This window comes from Lepidochelys kempii, chromosome 3 (assembly GCF_965140285.1).
Source record: "Lepidochelys kempii isolate rLepKem1 chromosome 3, rLepKem1.hap1, whole genome shotgun sequence".
Taxonomy (NCBI): Eukaryota; Metazoa; Chordata; order Testudines; family Cheloniidae; genus Lepidochelys; species Lepidochelys kempii.
Window position 1 is genome coordinate 84627473 of NC_136382.1, and position 22470 is coordinate 84649942.

At 41.4% G+C, this 22470-nt stretch overlaps 1 protein-coding gene across 1 annotated transcript in view; it reads left to right on the plus strand.

Annotated features, from left to right (window-relative positions):
* The first annotated feature begins 8948 nt into the window (after window positions 1–8948).
* LOC140908917 (uncharacterized) overlaps window positions 8949–22470 on the plus strand; it is a 33126-nt gene continuing 19604 nt past the window's right edge. Inside the window, exons 1-6 of the mRNA XM_073336991.2 lie at window positions 8949–9031; window positions 9331–9432; window positions 14846–15007; window positions 17520–17629; window positions 17873–18008; window positions 18114–18317. Of these exons, the coding sequence (XP_073193092.2) occupies window positions 17556–17629; window positions 17873–18008; window positions 18114–18317 (414 nt within the window). The 5' untranslated portion in view covers window positions 8949–9031; window positions 9331–9432; window positions 14846–15007; window positions 17520–17555. The remainder of the gene's footprint in view (window positions 9032–9330; window positions 9433–14845; window positions 15008–17519; window positions 17630–17872; window positions 18009–18113; window positions 18318–22470) is intronic.

Sequence of the window (22470 nt, forward strand, 5' to 3'; positions counted from 1 at the left end):
ATGAGCCTGTCCCATTGCCACCAGGATGGCCAAATCGCTGGGGCCCGTACTTCGTGAGAAGTCTGTGTCCATGTCCTCCTCTCTCTCCTCACCTCGCTGCCATCGCCTACTCGCCTGCTTTTGCAGGTTCTGGTTCTGCATATATTGCTGGATAATGCCCGTGGTGTTTAGAGCAGTCACAACTGCCGTGGTGATCTGAGTGGGCTCCATGCTTGCCGTGGTATGGCGTGAGCAGGAGAGCAGAGTGGCAGCGGCAGGTAGATGACGATGCTGACAGCAATATGGCGCCTGCACGGAAAAAGACGCGAAATAATTGTCGGCCTTTGCTTTCATGGAGGGAGGAGCAGGCTGGCAGCAGACAGTGAAGTACAGCTGCTAGCCACCATCATCTCCTGGGTGCTCGCAGTGCTGCTGGCTGGGAGAGTCGCCTGAGGCAGAATGGCCCCCTCAGGGATTGAGCTCAGAACCCTGGGTTTAGCAGGCCAATGCTCAAACCACTGAACTATCCCTCTGCCAATATTCTAGGCAGGACTGAATCTCCGTTAGACAAAACTTAAAGAAGAGAATGACCTGAGTCACTCCCATTTATGTCCAGGCACCCCTGACAGATCTTACCGAAGTCTGCCAGGAGCACCCGGGAGACGACAAGGACAGATACCAGTCATACTGCACTGTCTGCTGCCACAAGACAATGAGCTGCTGCTGTGTAGCAATACAGTCCCATGTCTGTCAGCACCCAGGAGATGTATGGTGATGGTGCGCTGAGTGGGCTCCATGCTTGCCGTGGATGGTGTCTGCATGGGTAACTGAGGAAAAAGGCACAAAACGATTGTCTGCTGTTGCTTTCATGGAGGGAGGGATGGAGGGGGCCTGACGACATGTACCCAGAACCACCTGCGACAATGTTTTTTGTCCCATCAGAAATTGGGATCTCAACCCAGAATTCCAATGGGTGGCAGAGACTGCGGGAACTGTGGGATAGCTACCCACAGTGCAACGGTCCAGAAGTCAACATTCGCCTCAGTACTGTGGACACACTCTGCCGACTTAATGGTCTTAAGTGGGGACACACACAATCGACTGTATGAAATTGCTTTCTAAAAAATCGACTTCTATAAATTTGACCTAATTTCGTAGTGTAAACATACCCTTAGACTGCAAATATAATTTTGTCTGGGAAGCAAAAGCCTCAAAATTACTGCCAAAGTAGAATATTTCACATGGTGGGAGTGCAGAGTTCTTTTAGTTAATTAATAGATTGCATAAAGAAACAAACACAGGAAAATGATGGTCTTTTCTCTCTCTACCTAGAAACAAATTAGTCACATTATGCAGGAGTACAACGATGCTGTTCAGAGGGCTACGAGACTGTCGGCTGCACGACAGAACTTCCTGACAGGAAAGAAAAATCCTGTAAATATAGTGACACAGGAAGACCTGGTTATTTACATGCAGTGGTTAGTGTGTCACCTATACTCTCTCAAGGCGATTCACAGCTACCTGAGGGTAAGAGAGCATTGTGGACCGTGCAACATAGTTGCCAACCTCCGCACTGCAAAATATTAGCATTTATTAAATGTAATAATATTTCCCAGGGAAAATGTGATTTTGCTGGAGCGAAGGATTGAGAGTATATCTCAAAACTCTATGGGCTTGTTGTTTTAGGGGAACAAATCCTTGCAAGAATGCTGTAGCTAGTGTAAAAAACTCTGATGAAAAAAGAGAAACTCAGGAAATTCAGAGTTAAGGTTAAATTTTAAAAGAAATTCAGAGATTTGAAAGTATTGAATTGCACAAGCAAAGTGCCCTGCAAAATGCTGGCAATCTAAAGGCCTGCTAACACAGTGGATAATTCTGCTAGAAAAAAAAGAGAGAAATTCTTCTGGCTCATTGAGGTAAGTAGGATAATGAGTCCCCTGAGTATAATGTAAATAGGTTGCTTGGGTTGAAGAAGATCAAGGGTATGGGCAGAGCAGTCTAGAAGGAGAACACCTGAAACCTTCTCTCCAGGCTATCTTTATAATCAGAGGCCTGGTCTACACTAGGATTTTACATAGGTATAGCTTCGTCTCTCAGGATTGTGAAAAATCCACAGCACTGAGAGACATGGATATACCAACCTAACCCCCAGTGCAGACAGCGCTATCTTGGCAGAAGAATTCTTCTAATGACCTAGCTTTGCCTCTCAGGTAGGCGAATTAATTACTCAGAAGGGAGAATCCCTCCCATTGAAGTAGGTAGTGTCTGCACTGAAGTGCTACAGCTGCACTGGTGCAGAGGCACCAATGTAGCGTTTTAAATGTAGGCATATCCTTGTGGTGGTGGTGATTGGTTAATAAAGCCAAGCCCCAAGGAGAGATGAGTTTGGACTTTGTCTGTTTGTACGCTAGATTGGGAGTGGCATTTGCTCACACACCCATACAACCTTAACCCCGCCTCTGTAGCAATGCCAGTATACCTAAGGACTCACCTAAGAACACAGAAAATTTCAAAGGCAAATCTGAGGAGTTGTTCTGCATTGCACTTAGTTTACCTAGTGATTTTATTGTATAATCACTGAAAGTAGTTTTTAGTTGTTTATTTGTATCTTTCATAGTACAAATGACAGGTAATCATGGTTAACTTTTTTTTTCTCTTCTGTGTTTATTTTTTCCCCCATTAAGTCGCAGACTGGGTGATTTTATTGCTTTTTAAGTGAGATGAAATAACGACACATGCATTTATATTTTCAGGTACTCCAGTATTTGCTGATCTCTCGCAGAATGGAGGTAGTTATTGAGAAACACCCTGAGGTGGCCCAGGATAATGGGGACAGATTCAGAAGTGCCACTATGTCGGAATCCTTATCTTCTAATATTCACTTCTCTCTTTGCCCCAGCATTTCAGGAAGAGAGGGTGAGAAATAATCGCATTTCCTTTAAAACCACAATAAAAAGACCTCTAGAGTAGAAGTCATCTGTTGATGTGTACTCTTGAGACAGGTCAGCAGTCTTGGTTTGGAAAATATTAAATGTTATTCTTGTTTTCACATCTGAGGAATCTGGAGTGCAGCTTGTGAAGCCAGCCAGCATCCTGTAGAATTGAGAAGGCTTCAGAGATCTAGAGCACAGAATTGAAAATCTGTGCTCCCTTCATTTTGCAACCCTCTGATTGTAAGGGAGGTTTGTGTGTTGTTGCAAATCCTGATTATCTGAAGGGCTTGTATGTGTATTGAGTCATAATAACAGCATATTAGAAAAACACTGCAGGACTAAACTTGATGGGGAGTCTGGGATATTGTTCTAATTATACTAAGCATTGAAATGTTACTCCTGTCTTTTGCATAAACATTGCTTAAAAATATGTTTCAATAGGTGACCTCTTTATGGAGAGATTTATAGTTAAAAACTAGGGCTCTCGATTCATCGCAGTTAATTCAAAAGAATTAATCTAGATTAATCACCGTTTTAATCACACTATTAAACAATAGAATACCAATTGAAATTTATTAAATGTTTTGGATGTTTTTCAATATTTCCATATATATTCTGTGTTGTAATTGAAATCAAAGTGCATATTATTTTTGATTATAAATATTTTCACTGTAAAAATGATAAAAGAAATAGTATTTTTCAATTCACCTCATACAAGTACTGTAGAGCATTCTCTTTGCCATGAAAGTGCAACTTACAAATGTAGATTTTTTTTTTTTGGTTACATAACTGCACTCAAAAACAAAACAATCTAAAATTTTAAAGCTTGCAAGTCCACTCAGTCCTACTTCTTGTTCAGCCAATGCTAAGACAAACAAGTTTGTTTACAGGAGATAATGCTTCTTATTTACAATGTCACCTGAAAGTGAGAACAGGCATTTGCAAGGTATTTACGTGCCAGATATGCTAAACATTTGTATGCCCCTTCAGCCACCATTCCAGAGGACATGCTTCCATGCTGATGATGCTAGTTAAAAAATGTGTTAATTAAATCTGTGACTGAACTCCTTGGGGGAGAATTGTATGTCCCTGTTATAGCAGTCTCAGATGATGACCCAGCACGTGTTGTTCATTTTAAGAACACTTTCAATGCAGTTTTGAAAAAACGCAAAGAAGGTACCAATTTGAGATTTCTAAAGATAGCTATAGCACTTGACCCAAGGTTTAAGAATCTGAAGTGCCTTCCAAAATCTGAGCGGGACGAGGTGTGGCGCATGGTTTCAGAAGTCTTAAAAGAGCAACACTGATGCAGAAACTACAGAACCCAAACCACCAAAAAAAAAATCAACCTTCTGCTGGTGGCATGAGACTCAGATAATGAAAATGAACATGCATTGATCCACACTGCTTTGGATTGTTATTGAGCAGAACCTGTCTTCCGCATGGACTCGTGTCCTCTGGAATGGTGGTTGAAGCATGAAGGGACTTATGAATCATTAGCATATCTAGCATGTAAATATCTTGTGACACCGGCTACAAACGTGCCATGAGAACTCCTGTTCTCACTTTCAGGTGACATTGTAAACAAGAAGCAGGCAGCATTATCTCCTGCAAATGTAAACAAACTTGTTTGTCTCAGCAATTGGCTGAACAAGAAGTAGGACTGAGTGGACTTGCAAGCTTTAAAATTTTAGATTGTTTTATTTTTGAATGCAGTTTTTTTATACATAATTCTACATATGTAAGTTCAATCTTCATGATAAAGAGATTGCACTATAGTACTTGTATTAGGTGAATTGAAAAATGCTATTTCTTTTGTCTTTTTACAGTACAAATACTTGTAATAAAAAATAAATATAAAGTGAGCACTGTACACTTTGTAATCTGTGTTGTAATTGAAATCAATATATTTGAAAATGTAGACAACATCAAAAATATTTAAATAAATGGTATTATATTATTGTTTAACAGTGTGATTAATTGTGCGATTAATTTTTTAAATTGTGCAACAGCCCTATTTAAAACATATACAAGCATTTCTATAGGAAAATCTCTTCCTGGTGGTTCTCTGTTTCTGCTGAATTAAGGGGACAGTGTTCTTGTTTATAGAGTGCCACAAATGTGTATGGTGCTTAACAGCCAAATAAGACACATCCCTGTCTCAGAGTTTAAATCCAATACTTCACTTTACAGGCACAGGGGTGCCTCTGGGACCTCCTAATGTCAGGGACTGCAGGTCTTTTAGAGCACTTAGGCACTAATAAGTTCCAACCTGCCACCTAGTGACCCGCTAGCAACTGCCCCAATAGAGGCTGAACCCTGATAGAGGACTCCAGTCCTGGAATCTGATTGGCAGAATGCTGGAGGTCCTGACTGGTTTACAGCTTCTATACAAACCCAGCACAGGAACAGAAAGTTGTCCTTGCAACTGGGATCAATCTATTTATGACTGCTTCTCCTGCAATACCTGCTCCTGCTACTTCCTACTGATCTCCTGGTAACCTGATCCTGCTTGTCTCCTGATACCTGACTCTTGGTTTGGCATCTGGCCTGTCTTGGACTCTGACCTCCTGGTATCTGATGTGGCTTAACTCCCGACTCCTGCTCTGATCATTAGGTCAGACCACCCATGCCCCAGCTGTGACTCCTAGGTGTTCAGGGAGTCTATGGCACCTATTACATTTTGGGGCAGGGAGAGATGCAGCCTGTCCTCCCCTCTGCAGCTAGGAAGCTAGGCTGAGCAGTGTGGAGGGGCAGAGTCAGCCTAGCTTGTTGGGGACTTGTTGGGGAAAGGAGGGGAGACTCCATTTGGAGGGGCTAACACTAATAAGCACATGGACTGCAAATGTAGGTTATCACCTGTAGAGGGAGCACCTGTACAGCAGCAGGGCACAATCTGGCTTGGAGTTGGTGTTTGCTCATAAGTGAATGATTAAAAATGCTCTGGTGGAGAGAGGAGAGGAAGGGAAAAGGAGGGTAAAGGATGCATCCGTGGGCTCTAACATAGAGGAGGGTATGAGATTTGGAGCAGAGATAAAATGCAGTTGTATGAAATGTCCCCTGCTGCCATCCACTATAATGAAGATGGCAGAGCACATGCCCTGAAAGGGGTTGATGGCTTGATAGAAGGGGGAAGAAGTTGGAGGACCAGCCACTGCAAGCCTCATGTTTCCATGTACACATAGATCATAAGAGCCTCATAAGTTACCATGTCTCTCAACACTTGCTCTGTGACCACTGTCAGAGTGGGTTCACACACATGTTACTGATTTTGGAATGTCATTAGCAGCACAGTGCTAGGATGCCAACAGAGTGAATGGAAATGCATTGAAATCTGCTGGGATATTGATGCTACTATGATTCTAGTGGCTATATTTCCTGAAAATTCTGGTGAATCTGGCACAAGAGTGGCATGTCCACTTCTGTGACTTCGTACAAATTATTCCTCATTTCTGCAAGAAGGGGAAGAGCATATTGCTTGAGTTTGTAGTAGAGAATGAGTTGGCAAAGGATCACCCAGTGGTTTTGAGAATATTTTTAGAGTATTGTTAGTTTTATCACTGTGGGCTATCCTGGGAAATATTGCTGATTGCCTTCCTTCCCCACAATATCATCATTTTATACCATGCAGCATGTTTTAGAGTACATGTGGTATTCACTTTGCAGGGGAATGGGACCTTATAGTAACAAAAAGCTACTCAAAGGTGGCTTAGCTTATTTTTGTGTTTACTTCAATAACTCGTTATCTAATGTTTGTACGGTATTATATTAACATTGCAGACTTCAGCCATCTATTATCTAGATCTGAGCCACATAGATTAAACAACAAATGATTAAACAAAACATTAAAAGCGAAGACAAAGTGAAGTGTAGAATGGGAACACAGATGGTCCATTACTGCCAAAGCAATGAGATAATGTATTTGGTTATATATAGTTCCACTGAAACCCCATGAGTCTGATTGAACTTTAGTGAATTGTAACATATCAATTAGAATTCAATGAGTATGTCTGCAAAATACTGGATAAAGGAGTTGATATTTATTTGGACTTTCTGCTGTTAAAGAAACTAAATAGCTGTTGATGAGAAGTGAATAATTGTCAAGGGTTAGAAACTGGCTTACAGACAAACAAAATAAGAATTAATGGTCATTAATTAATTTTCAGCATAGCAAAGGTTTGGCAGAGGATATCCTGAAGTTCCATCCTAGGACCAGTCTTAATATACTTACTATACGTCTGAAAAATGGGGAGAAAAGTAAGGTAACAAAATTTGCAGGCAACACAGATAATTAGGTTGGCTGAAAAGACTTTGGCAGGTCTGGTTCCTGGAAAAAGGAATAAGGGGAAAAAACAATTAACCATTTCATTACTTCCCCAAAAATATTCTAAAAATGGGTGATTTATTTGGGAGGAAGGGGGGTTATTTCAAGCTGGTTCACGCATCCGTAATACAGACATGAGAAGAGCGGGTCTTGTTTCTGGAAGCATGTTGTTGAAGAAAAACTCATACCACGATCACAACAGTATTATTCACAGTGGTAATAATCATGCGATTATTATAAAGATATTATAAAGAAATCCACTTTAGTTGCTTGTAGACTGTGAAGATTTGATTTGGCAGGCTATTGGCACCGTGGCTTTCAAGCAGACAATGATGTCATTAAAATTCAAGCAGTAAAGTTTGTTTCTGTGCTGGCAGATGACTACTGCTGCAGCAGCAACAACAGCACGTTATATTGTAGGCCTGTGCATCGAGAATAGCTATTAGTATTTTGTCTTTGGTGATGGTGGAGGTTTTAATAAAAATATCCATTTAGAATCCAGTGGTTGTTCCCTATCAGACTAAACACTGGATCTTAATTAATTTAATCTGTACATACAAAAGAAGTGAGAAAACAGTAGTACTGTATAGTCCCCAATAAAGGACTGCAGCATGTTCCAGAACCCACTGCTTCTCAGCTATTGCTAGTAACTGCTACAAACTGCTGTTAGTTTGATTCTGGCCTTTTGTAGGACCACTCGGCAAGGATGATGTATTCACACTGCCCCAACACACAACAGAAACTGAAGAACTGAAACCTCAGCTCCATCTTCTGCTCTCTTACTTTGGTGTCTGCTATGATACGGAGAATCTCAAGAACTCTGCTAATGAGATGGAGCTTTTTTCCGAGGTAACTAAAGCATTACAAAATGTTCATGAGCATGCTCATGAGGTTTGGCAGGAGAACACAAGTATTGTAGGTTGTATTGCATTGCAGGAATAGTGTTGTGAATTCTGTGTTCTTGATTGGAAGTACATTTATATAGAGAGCAGTAAAAAGCCTGTATAGCTTCCCTTATAAACATATTCTACAGTAATAGCCTAAAACATCCTAGTGTTGTTTTTAACATTACTGTTCTTAGTAAAATGAAGGATTCCACAGCTTTATTCTACCCAGTCACCCTCCTGCCCTTTTACACAAGCTCATTTCTCAATTTTTTCCCTTTTAGTTTTAGTATGTATTACAGGCATTAGTTATCACCACTAGGAATCTGGCTTTTACAGGTCATTAAGAGTTACTTTACCAAATCCATGCAGGTTGAAAATTACCAGTTTGAGAACAATTTTCCCTATTTTACTACTTTACATGTCCAGGATGTAGAGCAGGTACATAATATTAATTCTATCTAAAGTGTATATTGCCCCTAATAAAATAGCCACTTAGGTACATGCTTAAAATTTAGCACGAGTGGTCCCTTTGAACCTCATTGAGACTAAGCATGTGCAGAAATGATTTCAGGATTGGGCGTTAATGTAGAATACCTGTACTGTGTGTCAATAGGCAGGTATAGATCCTATCAGTGAGTTCATATGACCAACTGGAAGAGATTAGGACATACTGTAGTTGATTGTTCAGTGGTTAATATTGGAAACTTGTCCTGTTTTGTGAAACCTGTTGAGAACCTCCTCCATATGCCTTTCAGGTTATCCGGAAATTTCGAAGTGTCTTCAGCAAACAGCAGACAATGAGAACCTTTCCAGTATATGATGCAGGGGTGCCTGGGTCAGAAAACTGGGGTATTTTAGGACCTAGCATGGTTTTGAAAAAGAGAGCCAACTGGATTCCTTTTATAAAGGTAGAAATAAGTGATTTTTCCGTTTTTGCTCTGTTGGTAAACTGTTGTAATTACAATTCAGAATATGGCAAGACGCTTTCCAGCCATTTACTTTTTAAATGACCACTTTTTAAAAAAAAATTCCAGAATCATGTCTAACTACCGTCATATACAATGGGTCTATTTCTGATTTTTCACTCCAGGCAAAAAAGTAAATGAAAATGAATGTAATGCGTATACTTTATTGTATATTGCCTTCTATCCACATATGACATTTAAGTCCTATTTATAAATTTTTCCCTTGCTTTTCTGTCAACCAGATTAAGCCCAAACAAGATCCCTGGCAGCAAAAGCTTTTGACAAAACTGAAGCAATGGAAAAAAGTAGATGAACTATTGCATCTTCAATCAAAGTTTTTAGAGGTAAGTAAATAGGATATTTTAAATATATTCTATTTATTTACTAAGTGCTCTTGGGAACTTTAAATCCCTGGAGAAACAGCTTGCCTGTGCAAAAAGCTTGTGTCAGGCTTACATTTCAGACTGTAGAGTTCAGACAAACTGAAGATCCAGTACTGAATTGATGCAGATTTTTTTTCTTCTGTTTTCAGTGAGTATTAAGGTTAGGAAAATTTCAAAAGATTCAGAATGCAGGTAGCTTACTTGACTAAGCATTCAAAATTTCCAGAGCATAGTTCAGGTTAAACTCCAGGTATTTACATCTCTTGGTCCTGATTCTGATCTTGCATACAGCAGTTTTACAGTTGATGTCAATGGCATTACTCCTATCATACACTGTTGTAAACTAGATCTGAATTAAGCCTGAAGAATTTATCTAGAAATCTCACAAGAGCAGGCACTTTAGTGAAATTGTTGGCACTTATTATCCTGGTAGGGCCTGAAATACCACGAGAATAGCATCTCTCACAGCATTTAGCAGTTCAGCTTCCAGTGTAATCTTGGAAATGGAAAAGAAATATTATGTGAACCAGAAACTCATACAGAACATGTGCATTAATCTTGCATGACTCTTGTTTCAGAAGCCTCTTGAGAGACTTTACTGTAGTATCACCATATTATTAAGGCACTGCTGTAGTGCTGTGCTGTAACATCCTGTAGTGTAGTTGTTTATAGGTTTGGAGATTGGATATGGATATTCCGTAGCCACAATAGTTTCTAATGAGTTTATAGAGTAACACTTCACTAATTGTTGCAGTAAGTCTTGGACAATATGGAAATCTGGCATGTCATTGATAGTTTTGGGGAGATGAAAGGTGAGGGGGGTGGGGATTGCCAGCTGGAGAAGAATGGGGAAGATTATTCTCTCTTCTATGGAGTGGAGCAAGGGAATAAATGATTCTAGTTCATTAAAAATGAATTTCAATAAAGATAAGTGTAACGTACCCCACTTAGGAAGGAAAAATCAAATGCAGAGCTACAAAATGGGGAATAACTGGGTAGGCAGCAGTACTGCAGGAAAGGCTCTGGGGGTTCCAGTGGATCACAAATTGAATGAGCGCCAACAATGTGATGCCATTGCAAATAAAAGCAAATGTCTTTCTGGGACATATTAACAAGAATCTCATGTGTAAGACCTGGGAGGTAATTGTCCTGCCCTACTCAACACTGGTGAGGCCTCAGCTGGAGGTCAGTGTCCCATTTTGGGCACCATACTTTAAGAAGGATGTGAACAAACTGGAGTGAGTTCAGAAGAGAGCAACAAAAATAAGGGGTTTTAGAAAACCTGACCTATGAGGAAAGGGTGAAAGAACAGGGCATGTTCAGTCCAGAGCAGTGGTTTTCAATCTGTGGTCCATGGACCCCTGGGGGTCTGCAGACAATACCTAAGATTTCCAAGGGTATCTGCACCTCCATTTGACATTTTTAGGAGTCCACAAGTGAAAAAGGTTGAAAACCAATAGTTTAGAGAAGATAAGGCTGAGGGCAGACCTAAACCTTCAAATATGTAAAAAGTTGATATAAAGAGGCCAGTGATCAGTTGTTCTCTGTCCACTGAGAGTAGGACAAGATGTTTAGTTTGCAGCAAGGGAGATTTAGATTGGATATTAGGAAAATCATTCTAACTCTAAGGATAGGTAGGCACTGCAATAGGTTACCTAGGGAGGCTGGGGAATTCCCATCTCTGGAGGTTTTTAAGAACTGGTTAGACATATCTGTATCAGGGTGTACTTAATCCTGCCTCAGCATGGGCGGATTCACTAGATCAGTGGTTCTCAAAGCCGGCCCGCCGCTTGTTCAGGGAAAGCCCCTGGCGGGCCGGACCAGTTTGTTTACCTGCTGTGTCCGCAGGTTCAGCCGATCGCGGCTCCCACTGGCCGCGGTTCGCTGCTCCAGGCCAATGGGGGGTGCAGGAAGTGGCGCAGGCCAAGGGACTTGCTGGCCGCCCTTCCCACAGCCCCCATTGGCTTGGAGCAGTGAACCACGGCCAGTGGGAGCCCCGATCGGCCAAACCTGCAGATGTGGCAGGTAAACAAACCGGTCTGGCCCGCCAGGGGCTTTCCCTGAACAAGCGGCGGACTGGCTTTGAGAACCACTGCACTAGATGACCTCCAGAGATCCCTTATAGCCTGACCAAAACTGCAGTTGGTAAGCAGGTTTTGATGACTACCAAATAGGTGAGGTGGCATTATTATTATTATTTGTGTTTTTGGTCCCAGTCTCTACCAATGTTTAAAATAAATCTAGGGGGAAAATATAGGAATACAAAAAGTACTTGATAGTAAAGGTAAAACCGTCCAATTTTTTTTTAGTTTTTTGCTGTATTTTAGGGTAGTATGAACAAGAGACCGGCAAAGAACTCATTGATTATACTAAATAAATAATGTGCATGACAGAAAATTGTGGTTTATGTGGGAAATGAATGAGAAATGGTGCTTTTGTGTGGAGCTTGATTTTTAATTTGTCTCTGTTAAAGCTTCTTTTTGATTCAGTCCCCGTGCCTATATTTTGTTCATTTATTTTTAACAAGAAAGTTTGATTTAATGATCATTATGCCTTAATTTCCAAAGCATGACCTCCAGCACCTTAATTCAAAAGAATTATGCAGAATATTTATTGTAAATATCCTAGACCCCATAGCCTTATGTTTGCTCCTAAAGTATAACACTACATTAACAGAAACCTTCCTATGAGAGCTGCAACAGTCTTAACAGTGATTATTACAGAGACACCATCAACTTGAAAATAGTGCTTATTTATCTCTCTCCTTTTTTATTTACTAGCGTTACTTGTAACACATAAAATTACTGACAAGAATAGAGAGAGGGTTTTGTTTTTTTTTAGTTTGTTTAATATATGCTTTTTGGCAGCACTTGGTGTATATTCAGCTTCCCTGCCTCTGAGCAGAGTTGGCCAGTTTCCTATTTTGTGTGAGTCTTTTCACACCATGACAGGGGAGAGATTTAAAAAAAGGAATAAATAGGAAGATAGAGAGGCAGTGCTGCCTCATGGATAGAGCATTGGACTGGGGGATTCTGTTCCTGGCTTTGCTACTAGCCTGCTAGGTGACCTTGGGCAAGTAACTTTTCTGTGGGCCTCAGTTTCCCCATCTCTAAAATGGGGATAATGATACTGACCTTCTTTATAAAGCACTTCAATATCTACTGATGAACCTCACTCTGTAATAGCGAGGTAGGTGATAGGGGTGGTGGTTTTATTAGTATTTATTTATTAATTAAATGACTATAATGCCACAAAATGGACAGTGAGTTGAGGGCAAGGGTTGTACTTAACACTACTTTTAAACTTTTTAAAAAGACCAGATTTCACTCTGATGGATCCCTTTAAGGAATGGAAAGATGTGATATAGAAGAAAAGATGTATATGATGCACTGACTGTAGCTGCTCCATATGTAAGACTGAAACAGGCGTCTCATTGTAGGCCCAATTTTCAAACCCCTCTCCTCCCACCAAAAATTCCCCAAAGAAACAAATCCACCTGAAATTACACATGCCAAATCTTGTATCTGAGTAGAAATTTTCCAGCAAGTTTGGATAAAATAAATAAATCCAAAAAGGAATTTTGAAGTGATGACTAAAAACAGTGTCTTCTCATTGACACTGTGAAAAATCTCCTAATCCTTTTTGGGGATCTTATTTTTCAATAATGCCTTTTTCTCAAAACTTAAAAAAAAAATCCTGTTGGCCTTGCTGAGGAGAAATGGCATTACTGTTTTTTGGTGGGTAGAAGAGGAATTACAGAAATAATGTTCAAGTTTGGGATAGGGCAGGGCCTGAAATACCTAGTGTGACGGGATCCCCGGGGAGAGCATGGGACTGCTGTACCCCCTTAACTCTCTCCAGCCTGAGCTGTCTCTCACAATGCCTTGCCAGTGACAAGCAGCAAGCCCCTCCAGGTGCTGTTATCACTCAGCACAGACGCATGTGGAGCCCCATACCCAGCTAGATTGCATGAATGCACTCAGAGCCACTCATGAATCACACAGAGAAAGGCACCAGCCACGTCCCACCCAGCACTGTACCTCAGGACTATACCGTCTTGCTCAAGATGGGCAGTACAAATTTATTAATTGGTTCACCACTTCATCAATGGAAAGTGGACATACGCCTTTGCAAACATGAGCAGTTTTGCCATACACTTCATACAAACTCACTGGTAAAGATAAACAGTTAAACAAATGTATTAACTACAAAAGATAGATATTTTTAAGTGATTATAAGTGATAGGCAAAAAGTCAGTTAGTTACCAAAATAAAATAAAATAAAATAAAATATAAGCATGCAGTCTACACTCTCAATCCTATTCGACTGGGCAACATCTAGATTTAAGCAGTTTTTCTCACCCCACTGGATGTTGCAGTTCATAGTACACAGATTTCACCCTTGAAACCTGGGCCATTCTTCTCTGTTGGAGTCTTAAGTCTTCTCCATGTTCTTATTGCTTGCAGCATAGGTGGGGGCAGGAGAAAAGGCCAAGCATGGGCCCCCTATGTTCTGTTTTATACCCTCAATCCCATGTGCTTGGAGAACACAATGTCCAGGCATGTCTGGTGGGCATTGCTGAGTCCCCAGGCAAGGTTGAGCAATTCCCCTAGTGTGGCCTCATGCAGGTCAGTCATTGAATTGTAACTCCCTTGCTGGACAATGGCGGCTGATGGTTGTTTGACACCTCGCCCGGGCATTGGTTACTTTCCTTGCTGTTGTCTCTGGGGAGCTATCATCTGGCTGATTCCCCAACTTACAGCAGGTTTTAGTGACAACCATACAACACAATTCGCATAACTTCATATGCACTAAAGATATACATATTTTGCTAGAACAGTAACTCTCAGCTGATGACAGCCTTTTCCCTGATACCTCACAGGGCATGCTTTATGTGCAATATCACAGTTATATATAGATGAGGAATATGGGGGTTACAAGACACTCCCCCAAGGTATAGTATGTCACACCGAGGGGGGTCAATAAAGGGAATAAAGAGGTGGCATAGGAAGTTGGAGGGGAGGTGGCACTGAGGGGAAGAGGCTGTCCTCTTGTCCCTCTACCAATCCACCTCCATGAGGAAATGAAGCATCTCTCTCTCCCAAATCAGGTGGCTCTCTTGTAGTCTTCTGCTATGGGGAGGTCTCATCTGACATCTTCAGCCTTTTGGGGAGGTGGGAGGGAGGGAAACAGACAATTTACTTGTGCAGAGAAGCAGCAATCATTTGCAGGTATATAATAGATTGGATGGAGGTGCTATGCTGCCTTGCTAAATTCCCTAGAACTCATCCCAACTCCTCAAAAAAAGATGGCCTTGCTTTTAGCTTTGCCTTGTGAATCTTAACTCTTGAATATTTGATGTGATTGCAATAAGGTTTCTGACATGGAGCAAGTGATTGACGTTCTCCAGGAGCATGCTATAGGAGTGCTATAGCCAAGTCCAGTGCGATCAAGTTTTGTGACTTCTCACCGCTCAAGACAGCATAACTATGATCGAATCTGGGAGAGAATTTATAGCAACTCAGAGCTTCAGCAGGTATTTCTGAAGGGGAAGATCAGGTGAAACTTGTGTAACTATGAGTATGGACTAGTAACTCCTTTTTTAGAAAACCTTCATTTAATCAGTGATGATGAAGAGCCTCTGCATTGAAAGCTTCTGTAGGGAGACCATGAAGTTCCCTATCTTCCAAAACTCGGTCTCCCTCCTAGGATGTTGTTTCTCATAGGATTGTGGGGTGGGTTTATATATGATTGTTCATACAGCACTGAATGATTCTGGAAAATGAATACTGGGAGTGGCTGGGTCACTACAAAAAGTAATTTTCCCTTTGTTGATATTCACCCCCTCTTGTCAACTGTTGGGAATAGGCCACTTCCACCTTGATTGAATTGGCCTCAGTAGCCTTTACCCCCCACTTTGGTAAGGCAACTCCCATCTTTTCATGTGCTGTAACATATATGCCTGCCTACTGTATTTTTCACTCCATGCATCTGATGAAGTGGGTTTCAGCCCACGAAAGCTTATGCCCAAATAAATGTGTTAGTCTTGAAGGTGCCACAAGGATTCCTCATTATAATCTCTTCACTGTCCTGTTGTCTTCTAAAGAATACAGATTTCTGATGCTAACTAGCACTGGGTGCGTGGGTGGGTGGTTTAAGAAATAAATGCCAGTTTTAACACCAGTGTAACTCCATTGACTTCAGGGGAGTAACTCCTGATGACACCAGAGAAAGCGAGATTAGAATCAGGCCTTGATGGAGGTGGTGATGGATGGGCAGTACTAGCTACTTTCCTGAATAATTTTTACATTTTTTTTAAAGTTTATTGTGGAAGGGGCCTAGAAAAACAGACATCACTACAAAGTATTTCAAAGATATTATCTACAGCCCTGAACTGGGGTGGAGTGGGGGACTGATATAGTTCCAATTACTATTATGATAGTCTCCTTAGGAGTCTGGGTTTGATCCTTCATTTGTATGCCTGCATGTAGGTTCAGAGGAGGTCCACATGAGAGAGAATTAGATTCCTCATTAAGTATCAGGGGGTAGCCGTGTTAGTCTGTATCCACAAAAACAACAAGGAGTCCGGTGGCACCTTAAAGACTAACAGATTTATTTGGGCATAAGCTTTCGTGGGTAAAAACCCTACTTCTTCAGATGCATGGAGTGAAAATTACAGATGCAGGCATTATATAATGACACATGAAGAGAAGGGAGTTACCTCCAGGGATGAAAGTAACTGAGGCCACTTACCGGTACGGGACGGCTCCGGCCCCCAGAAGGGGTGGGGCCTCGGATGGAAGGGGTGGAGCTGGGGGGTCAGCATCCCCCAGCTAGCCCTTCCAGTCCGGCTGGCCCGCACCGCCCAGGGCTCCTGTGTTGATTTAAGGGGCCTGGGGCTGTGGTCGCCGCTGCTGCCGTAGCGGCAGCGGTGTCCGGAGCCCCTGGGCCCTTTTAAATCGCCGGCCCCAGGGCAGCTCCTCCCTTTGCCCCCCCCCACCCGTTGGCGGTCAGGGGGGCCAAAAGGGGCAGGAACATTAAAGCGCTGCAGGGTCCTTTGCCATGGCAGCGCTTTAATGTTGCTGCGCCCCCCACCGACGGGGGGGCACAGCAACATTAAAGCACCGCAGCAGCAAAGGACCATCCTTAAAGCGCTGCTGTGGCAGCGCTTTAATGTGGGCTGGGTATGGGCCGGTGCGGGTTCTTACCGGTACGCAGTACCGGCCCGTACCGGCTCACTTTCACCCCTGGTTACCTCACAAGTGGGGAACCAGTGCTGACAGGGCCAATTCGATCAGGGTGGATGTAGTCCACTCCCAATAATAGATGAGGAGGTGTCAATTCCAGGAGAGGCAAAGCTGCTTTTGTAATGAGCCAGCCACTCCCAGTCCCTAATGTGAGCTTGAATAGGGACTGGGAGTGGCTGGCTCATTACAAAGTAGCTTTGCCTCTCCTGGAATTGATACCTCCTCCTCAATTATTGGGAGTGGACTACATCCACCCTGATCGAATTGGCCCTGTCAGCACTGGTTCTCCACTTGTGAGGTAACTCCCTTCTCTTCATGTGTCAGTATATAATGCCTGCATCTGTAATTTTCACTCCATGCATCTGAAGAAGTGTTTTTTTACCCACGAAAGCTTATGCCCAAATAAATCTGTTAGTCTTTAAGGTGCCACCGGACTCCTTGTTATTCCTCATTTAAATATAAATTAAGGCTTATTCTAATGTTGGCTCCCTTCTTGATTTGAATGGGAAATCTGTGATTTTAGGCCTTTTGAAATTCAGATACAAATAATTGAAATTTACTAAAAATCAGTTAAAATTGTTTCCAGTCACCCTTTTAATTGAGGGATTTACTTGCTTCCAATCTTCTTCTGTGTCCATGCTGATTTTTCCCTTGCTGTAGCTCATGCTAGTCCCCAGTCTGGCAATGAGCTCTCTGCAGGTCCACCCCTGGATCCTGGTTTTTATGATAAGGCCTTTGTATAATGCTGACAACAAGAACTGTAAGCATCTTCTCAAAACCGTTTTTTTTTTTTTTAAACAGGATCAAAACACACAGGATAATAATCCTGCTGTGGCTATGAATGAGAAGGGTATGGAAACTATCAGTCTCAGCAAGAATCCAGGATCTTCCAGGAAGAAGAAAGAAAGAGGGTAAAACTATATTCTTCTTGGTAAAGAAAAATAAATGCTTACACTTGTCCCATCTTCAAACTCTGCCAGAAACATTAGTCCTCTCTTCTGTATTGTGTTGTGCTATGCTGCAGGTTTCCATGGCAGTTAATTCAATAGGCAGTAGTTCACTCTAGACAGGACATGAAAGGGCTCTTTAATTTAGATGGGTTTTAGAAATCAGTTTGAGGAACAATGACTTAATTTTCTTCTGTCTGGAAAAAGGTATAGTTACGTAACCACCTTGCAGCTGCTGGGATTAGATGAGGGCACAGAGGCTAACAATAAGGACCTTATCATGAGGAAAGGAGCCTACTTGTCCGTCCTTTACTTACGTCACCTGAGAATCAGAGACCTCCAGGTAAAAACAAAAGCCCATGTCAGAGCTAACTTTTCAAAGGCATAAAGTCCGTGTAATCCTACCTAAGCTACCATAATGTATGTTTATGTATCTCCTTTGTTTCAGCGGGTCTGCCTGGGAATCCTGAACTACTTCAGATCTGTTGAGAGAACTTTAACAATCAGCACCTCAGGTCTCACCCTGCTTGCTGGTAATCTAGTCCCCAGTGCTGAAGATACCTGTTGGGTAAATGCTGTCAAAGGAGGCATTGATGTTTCTGGTGGTCTTGGTTCTCGCCACTATGTCCATTATACATCAGCTGACTTCAAGGTGATCCATTCAATAACTCTATAAAAAGGTCATCCAAAACGTAGATTGAAATAGGAATATGTAATATGTTCCTCTTTGGGATTTTTTTAGTCTTTTTCTCTCTCAATTGCAAACTTTGTTGTGATAGCTCAGCAATTTATCCTATCTGAATTGCATTTATCCTCCTCCTTTGATTCTTTACCTGACAACTTTAAGGCCTGTTGTCTTGTGATCTATCATGGCCTAAAACTGGGAGGTATATACAGTTGGTAAGGCATTTGGTTCTAGCCTGGGGACCCTGAGATAGCAGACCTTAATACAGTGTATGGAAAAAGGTGTTTTAAGTAACATTTTAGAAATCTCGAGAAGTATTAGTTACAGGGTTGGGTTTTTTTTTAAATCTTCCTCTGAGGTCTGTGTAGGTGGAATGTTGTAACTATGGCACTTGGCTTTAGAGGTGAAGGTATACAAAAAAATAATTTCAATAAGATTTTAAAGCATTTTGACATATAATTCTTTTTCCCTGTGTAAAATATGTGGAATGCACAGAACACTATTATAATATTATTTATCTATAACAATGTGTTTGTACTATGAAACCTGTTCAGGGTGAGCTTCAAAACTTGCTGCTGGCTTTACTACTGCAAGGTAGCCATAACAAATTCATGTGCAGTACCATAGCATGCCATTGTGTGTTCCCTGGACATACTGAGTATATACTGCATTCTCTCTCTCTTTCTGAAACGGCTCCCTTTTTGCTTGAAAAATACTTCATAGTACCAGTTGGATGAACTACTTTACAGCAGGGTTATGATGAGTTCACTTGCATAAGGTTTCTTTATTTCCCTCTACTTCTCTCCCAAAATGTGGAAGATGGTGTAAGGAACAAGCCTGACCACATTTTTCCCAGCACTCTGTGATCTGGAAAGTGACGGCTAAATACTCTGTGTGTGGGGTAAGGGCGTTGAGGATGAGGTGGTGGGAGAGAGGGTGTAATTATGAGTGATAGTGAAATAATCGATGTGCTTTCCCAGGATAATTCAAAGGTACTGATGTATAAGTCTGAACATCAACTGAAGCCAAGATAAATATTATTTACTAAACCAACAACAGTTCAACTGGCAATGCAATTGGTAGCACATCCTCCAGTGTTTCCCTAACAACAGTTTCTAATATGATTTGTTAATATACTGCAAAGGCTGTCTCTTAGGAAGTTTATGATAATAATACAACTGCTTTCCTGGCAGACTAATTGACAGATCCTCAAGCCTGCTCTGCTTTTTTAACTGATTATGCTGTAACTTGCAAGCTGATGGTGCCAAGTTTTATACGTCTCACCCCACATGGGAGTCCAGTTGGACAAGCTAATTTGTATTATGACTATATCATTTTGATAAGACTGTAATCTATGAGCTGGGCATTCAGTGTACAGTTAATACATCACACTGCTGTGCAGGAAACCCAGATTTAAGGCCATCATTTCACATTCCAACCTCAGGCTGGTTGAGACTGGAGGCATCAGAGGCATGACACTCAGTTTCAGGATGCAAGGGCATTCAAGAAATATACTAAGTGAAACTAAAAATCCTTCGGGGCTGCATCCCTCCTCCTTCAGTCCTAGGATTTGGCTTGGAACAGCATTTTCTCATTGGAGGCTGCTGTAATCAAGGTAGACAGAGTCAAGTGTAGTGATGCACTGAGGAGGGAAGTATGTGAAGGGTGTTAACATTTATTTTGTAATCCTATGTGGATTTTGTGGTCTTAGTGCCTCTGAGCAGCTACAGGAGAAAATGACAGGCACAAATAATGGTGGGCACTAATAACACCTCCTAGACACACAGCTACCTGATCTGAAGGCACAGATGTACAGCTGGATTTTTAAAAGCCTTATTTGTACCCACAAACAATTGTGGGCATCAAGTTGAAGGCCTGGTTGAGGTGTATTTAAAATGTGGCTCCAAACCATAAACATTGCAGAGATGCTCCCTGGTTTGTTTGTTTGGGGGGGGGGGTGGATTCTCCAATTTTGTGGGATTGTCCTCATATTTCATAATATTTTGTGGTGACCACTTCCAGACTGTGGTCTAATTGGAGAAACAAATAGCAAAGACCAATTGAAAATTGAGGGGGTAAGGTGAAAAAGCAAAATTTCAGGGTCTTCCCTCAACTGATGTAGGAATTTACTGGTACTTAAAACTTCTGCCTTGTATTGTGCTTCTCACTGTGATATTTTCTCAGTTACTTATCTAAATCAAGCTTATCTTGATTCTGCTATAAAGGATTTTTTAAATGTTAACAAATTCCCTACCCTGTCACTTCTGAGAGCACTGAAGCTTAATACTCACTTCAGAAATGTAAGTAAAGAACAAAGAGCACATACTTTTAGCAGAAAGAAGAAAAGAATGTTAACAAACTGATCTAATACTACATTTAAATTAAACATAGGTTTTTGTGGGCATTTACTGGCTAGTGAAATATGAATATTTCTCTAGTCCAGCACAGATCTCTGCAGTTAACATTCTGTTACTACTAAGACAGTTAAAGAGCATTGGGCAATGCATTGATTTATTTGGTGTGGTGAGGTTTCCATAATTAAAATTAATGCCTTGCCCAGGGCAAGTATTCTGCTTTGCCCATCTCTCTTTCTAATGGAATTTTGGAAGGCATTTTGGGAGAGGTAAACTTGTTTGACATCACTGATTTCCTAGGGTCAAGAGGAGGATCTTAGTAAAACCAAAGAGAGGAGGAAGGCTGGCAGTGTTAAGATATTACACTATAATATTGGACAGTGCGAATTAGGATGGTGTATTAGACACAGAAAAGTAAAAACAGACTTTGCATATAAATGAAGAATAAGGATCTTGCAAAAAGATATTAAGTAAATAAAGTAACTTCTTGTAAGAGGTTTCCCTTACTGCTGTTGCACCCCCTGTGTCAAGGCATGGCATTGCAGATGGTCCCTGCCTCAGTTTACAATAAATAGTTACCGATTCAGAATCTGGTGGCCTGTGCCTTTAAACAAACAAATGTAAAAGCAGGTGTTTGGCTTCAGCACTTTAAGACCAGGACCCAACAAGGCCCTGGGGGTCTGGGTTTACTCTGGGGAGTTCCTTCGGTCTCCCAGAGTCACCCAGCACTACAAGAAGCAGACAAGCTTTCTTAACTGGCCTGCTGGCTCCCTCTTGGTTCGTGTCACCTTCTGGCCCTTCTAGGCCTCTGGAGGACTAGATCTTACTAGTGGCCTGGCCGGAGCAGATTTTTCTTAAGCAGAGGTATCAGGGCACTGATGTCTCCAGCAGGGGCCAAAACAGCCAGACAGATCATGTCCCTGCTGGATTTAAAAAATAAATTAAAATAAGGCACGGCTGTATAGGGTGACCAGATGTCCCGATTTTATAGGGACAGTCCCAATTTTTTGGGTCTTTTTCTTATATAGGCTCCTATTACCTTCCACCCCCGTCCTGATTGTTCACATTTGCTGTCTGGTCACCCTGCGGCTGTATGCCAAGGGTTTGTCTACACTGGGAAATTAACTGTCATACCATACTCCCCATATGGACACTTTTATTCTAGAAGAAAAGTGCTTTTTTTTCTGGTTTCGCTTCTACTGCTTTGAAAGCCACACCACTCCTATTAATTGCAATGTGAAGCTCATGCCAGGGATGTTACTGAACAGTATTGAATAGTGGCACAGCGCCAGAGTAGATAATCTGGACCAACTCTTTTAAAGATGCTGTTGATTTTAGAGGAATAAAAGGTATAGGTAAATGTTAAACTATCCCATTGGTTCAGTACCTGCAAATAAATGTTGTAAAATCCAGCACACACACATCAGTTAATACACCATTTCAGAACCCAAATGGCGATGGCGAAACCTTTTGGATGCTTGGGGGTTCTACCCAAATCCTTCAAAATGTTATATAACACAGAAATGCATGACAAGCAATATTACAGAATTGGAAAAGATGATAAGGAAAACAATAGTTGAAAAGGAGTCTGACAAACTAAATTTTATTTTTCTTCTCTGTTGCTTTTTTGTTACAAAGTGGCAGAAAGATAGAAGACTTTAGAAAAAAATTGTGAACACCTGCTTGAGTGTTATAATTAAGGAAGCCCTTGTCTGATTCATTATTTGTAGAAAAAAAATCTATCTTGAGCTAACCTACCAATTTTG